Raw genomic sequence first — 5,261 nt, 5'->3', positions numbered from 1 at the left:
TAATACATCATTTAGGACACTGTGGTCCTCTGGATTTGAAAAAATAAATAAATAAATAAAAACAAATGTTAACAAAATAAAGTTTTTTCCCCTCTTTTAAAAAAATATTTTTTATTTTATTAAAATGTATATATATATATATATTTTACTGAATTGTGAAATCTATAAAGTGACTATTTATTGTGTACACAATGCTGTAAGATAGATATGTGTCTAGTCTCTGGCTGTAATCCAGACATTTTATACTAAGAGAAATATAGCAGAAATATTTCTGAAATATCCATCTCCTATGGATTTTATTATAAATACAAAACGTGAATAATTGTTAGACTTGGTTTATATATTGTTCTTGCTGCTAGTAGTTTACACTGTAAATTGTTATTTCAGACCTTATGTTTTACTGGAAAACCACAGCCACAAAGTGTGATAAACACTGCCACCAAAGTGTTTAGTACCTATTGCTTTAGTTCTTGTGAACAAAACTGCAATATTGCATATGTGAACACAATCTGTTGTTGCAGATGAGTTATGAATATGGAACTAGCAGTAACTTTAGAAGGAGTTTAAGTGGAGTTAATGTCATTCTTGAAATTTCCCAAGAATTATATATTTTAGCTTGAAAGCAATTTACATTCTGCAGGGCTATTCTAAACTGAGCTGTGATATTACTCAGACAATTATCTATAAATGCTAACTGTAACCTAAAATGCTAATTGTTGCTCATACATTCCCTTACCTCCCGTACTGCACTGCAGAGAGTCTGTAGTGTTGCCCATATCCTTGTGTTCTGCACAAATGAACGGTAGGCTACCTGTAAGAGTAAGCCCTACAGAACCAACTCTTATGGGACAGTAGTTGACCTGTAAAAGGTAAAGTGCTACCCTTTAGGTTGATATGTCACCTGCAGCAATTACCTGTAGCAATAAGCCCCATAAAGACGCAAACCTTTGCTGGGATACCCAAAGCTACGAACGCCCTGTTCTGTAATCCCTACACAACGTCCCCTTGGTTTGATGATAGGGAATCGTACACTGCCATCAAGCAGCCAGCCTCCATCACAGCGGTCCAGCCCCAGAAACTTCCAGGAGGAGTAGACCTGACCAACTCTCGCTAGATCGGCCCCCTCATGTCTGCAGGCATGCTCCGCCTCAACAAAATTCAGTGGCCCCGGAATGTAAAACACAGAGCCTGGGAATAGAAAAAAGAGGGGGTAATTCGCTATGTAAATATTTTTAAACATTCATGCATTTACAAAATAAACAAAGATATAATAACTATGTTTAATATGCACAACAATAACCCTCATAACTATTATTTTTCAAGTCAAGGGATGAACAGTGATCTGATCAACCAATGGAACTTAGTAGTCTCTGTCAGTGGCATTCAACTCTCCAGTGCAATATATACAACAGCCAGTCAAATGTGGGTATAGTGGGAGCTCAAATGTCACTCTACAGAGTAACAGACTCTTCTGTCTTTTGTGAACACAAAAACGAGAGCTGATTGTTTGCTTGTCTCCAAGACTATTGGGCAAACAGCAACTCTCCGTTTCTAATGAGCCTTTGTTTTAAAAAGCAACAGGAAAGATCTCTCCTAGAGTCTCCTTGCACTAGGGTTTCAATTTACCTGTCAACAGTTTTTTAAGGAAAGGACCACCATTAATCAGTTACATGGGTGTTGAAACACTTGGCCCAGATAAGAGTCTTTCCATGTACATAAATCTATAGATTTATAGAATCTATCAAATAAAATCACGTCATCTGTAGCCCTATATGGACGGTAATTGTTTCTCAGGAAGATGTCTGTTAAAGAGAATTTCCATGGCTCCTCTGTGATTAAGGAGCCAATTAATTCACATTGGAGTAGCCAGACTTGTGATCCTTTGAAACTGGAAATTTGCTTCTCACATGGTCAACCCATTGGGTTGGCATGGATGCCTACAATTCGAGAATCTCGTGAGTTTTGTTGGGCTTGCTTGTTCCATATGATGATATCTGGAGAAAAAATCCTCAGTCCACAAACTGCATCCTGTGTATTTTGAGAAAAAACATTTTTAGATATAGGCTATGCAAATATGTTTGAAATCATGCTAAAGTGTAGATAGAGTGAACATGGTGCTCCTGCTTTCACTTTATAAAACATTTTTGGATTGATTCCTGCTTTTAAACTTCACAAAGAGATATGGATTTGGATGGAAATTAAATTACCACATGATTTTGGTGCTTGTTCAAAAACCAGTGGATGATTTGGCCATGAATTTTCTCAGGTGGTGGGAGAAAAACAAAGACATTTCGCATTCGGATGGCAATAATGACAAGCCCCTTGCTGTAAATGCTGTATTTACCTCACGTCCCTATTTGAAACAATTACTTTCCAACTAGGATTTGAATTTCAGATGACATCAGAAAACATCTTTTTATTTTTTAATGCCATTTAATGCTCAAATAATCTGAATCCCATTCACACTAGAATCCATATTAACTGACCCTTGGTTGTAGAGGTGAAGCAGAAAGCATCATACTGTTCCCGTATTCTGTGACGGGGCCCATAACTTCGGATACCTGGTGGGAGATCACCTCCACAGGCCAGCCGTGGGTGAAGGATCGGGTAGTTGACAGTTCCATCATTCAGCCATCCAGCATTACACCAGTCCAATCCTTCAGTCCAAGCTGCAAAACAGGAACATATATTAATAATATCCCAGAATGAATTCAATTGGAAAGCACAAAAAATACTACAAAGATGCTAAATGTCTGGACATCTCAGTTTTTAGATGTCAAATTAATCTTTGGACTGTATTGCGGTTATGTCCAATCGAATGTTCAAACCCAGTGGGAAGATAACTAAAACTTGTAAGAATTTTTCAAAGTAAATGATCAACAATGCATGTAAATATTACATTCTTACCCCGATAAAGCTGCTTGTAGGTGGCAAGTACTGCATCCTGTTCAGCGCAAGCCTCTTTTGCATCAAAGTATGTAAATCTATACCGACTGTGGTGGCTTTGATAAGGAAATACAACCCCTGAAATGCATGAGCAGTTTATCGTTTAATATAATGTAAAATATTATATATTTATAAATTATTTAAAAGCTTTGAATTTTATTAGAGGTCTTCAACCTGTGAGGTGTTTTATAGTGGTGGGAATTTTTATTAATTCCAAGTACATTTTTATTTAGATTTGTTCATTAATTCATTCAGTAACCATTTCTGCACATTAGGCTTTTATAAGTTCTTTTATAAGTTCTTTTATAAGTATTACTTTAATAAGTTTGTTAACTCCAATGGGTTGTTACAACTGATACAATGGAAGTGAATGAGAATGATTCGATCACTTAAAACAGTCATTCCAAAAAATAATAATAATATAAGCGATTTGTTAACAAAGCACCAAAAGTGTTTTAGACTAAAGTGAGAACAAAAAGACTGAACAAATGACAGCATGATGAACAGTAGCCTACATAAAATTTGCTTGCAAACTACCAAACAACCAACATTCCAAGGTAAAATGTCCTGAAAGGTTGGAATCCCATGGATTACAACTGTTATTGGGGTGTTTTAACTTATTGACAGTCACGTTTAGTGATTTTTAATAAGAAGAATCACTGTCACCACATCTGCACAAATAAACATAAATTCATTATAGTTTTGATTGACTGTCCTACCTTCAATCCTCAGAGTAAGGATGACAATTTCATCTTCAATTCCGTCGATCAGTTCGCAGCGATATCTGCCATCATCTTCCAGCTCCAGATCGGCGAGGCGAAGGGAAATATCTAGATCATGTGCACGTTGAAGAGAAGCTCGAGGCCCGATTGAACCATACTGCTTATCTGCATGTCCATTCGTGATGAGCACTATATTTTCCACTCCTCGACTGAGGGGTTCAATCTTAGTCCACTTCACTCTGTAGTGCGGTAATTTGAACCTCATCATACAGGGCAAAATAACTGCTTGTCCACGACGGGCAGTGACCTCAGCATATACCAGTGGTTCCAATAGGTACTTAAGTTCTTTGTCCTTCTCTGCAAACAAATGTTGTGAAAACATTGTGTAGCTAAATATTACACTTTTGAATGTGTTGAAACGTAGAATAATGGCTTTCAAACAATGTTTATTTTGTAATCACAGTCTGTAGTCTTTAGTATCAACTGTAGTTTAGAAAAGACATTGCCTACCTTGATCATGGTAGTGATAATTTGCAGAGGTCCAAGAGACACAACAGACTGTAACCACCAGGAGAGCTATACAGTTCATTGTGGAATTCACTATTTCCCTAAAACAACATAATGATGATGGTTAGAGTTTCATTATTGCTCCACAATTTGCTAATGCACTGCAAGTAAACATAAAGCTGTTAAGAAAATGAAATAACACCTCAGTCTTCAGCCTCTTTTCTTCAATCTAAAAATGAATATATCCAGAAAAAGATGAGTCACATTTAATCCATATCTTTTCTTCCAAAGTTGTTCCACAGTTGCTTAGGCTACGGTGGACAGGCACACCGATCAGGGTTATCTGGCAAAGGGTTGGATGTGTTAGCAGGCTTTTCTCTCCTCTGCTCCAGATGTTAATGAGAATCACACAGACTCCCATTGTTCCTCGCAGCGACAAGATGAATCAGGAACACCTGAAATCAGGAGGACTGCATTTAGATGATAGAGACAACTTCATATTTTCTGTGGTTGTCATCAACTAACACTTTCCCACAGGAATACTTTTATATTTTCTTTTCACTCAGTTGTTTTATTTGAATAATTCAATCAGAATGTAACAGGCTTCTGAGCAAAACAACGTTTCTTGCTTGAATTTATGAATATGACTTTTTGAAGTTTTATGAAATATTCCTGGTTCAATACAAGTTAAGCTTAATCAACAGCATTTGTGGCATGATAGCTGATCATTGTTGATTACCACAAAAATACATTTTGATTTGTCCCTTCTTTTCTCAAAATTTTTTGTAAAAACGTTAATAAATTAAAAAAATCAAGATTACAGTGAGACACTTACAATGGAAGTGGATGAGGCCCATTGGAGGTTTAAAAGGCAGAAATGTGAAACTTATAACTGTATAAAAACAAAAACATACATTTTTCAGATAAAACTTGTGTTATTTGAGTTGTTTAAATGTACATTTTTGCGGTCGTTTTAGGGTTTACAGCCTTAACGTTGTCATGGCAACAAAGTTGTAAAATGTAATATAATTTTGGACAGAAAGGTTAGTAAGCGATTTAGTCACACTAAAATCCTGTTAATATGCA

General features: G+C 36.3%; 1 protein-coding gene across 1 annotated transcript; it reads right to left on the bottom strand.

Annotated features, from left to right (window-relative positions):
• Positions 1 to 910: 910 nt before the first annotated feature.
• Positions 911 to 4,509, bottom strand: hapln2 (hyaluronan and proteoglycan link protein 2). The gene is made up of 6 exons (XM_052147538.1): positions 4,378 to 4,509; positions 4,179 to 4,276; positions 3,666 to 4,025; positions 2,908 to 3,024; positions 2,487 to 2,669; positions 911 to 1,188 (listed from the first exon to the last, which is right to left on the bottom strand). Exons 2-6 carry the CDS (start codon positions 4,255 to 4,257, stop codon positions 911 to 913), a joined length of 1,017 nt encoding a protein of 338 aa, XP_052003498.1. The 5' UTR covers positions 4,258 to 4,276; positions 4,378 to 4,509.
• Between the last annotated feature and the right edge of the window lie 752 nt (positions 4,510 to 5,261).

This window comes from Xyrauchen texanus, chromosome 17 (genome assembly GCF_025860055.1).
Source record: "Xyrauchen texanus isolate HMW12.3.18 chromosome 17, RBS_HiC_50CHRs, whole genome shotgun sequence".
NCBI classification, from domain to species: Eukaryota; Metazoa; Chordata; class Actinopteri; order Cypriniformes; family Catostomidae; genus Xyrauchen; species Xyrauchen texanus.
The sequence above is the reverse complement of the archived record's forward strand: the minus strand, read 5'-3'. Positions and strand labels throughout refer to the sequence as shown.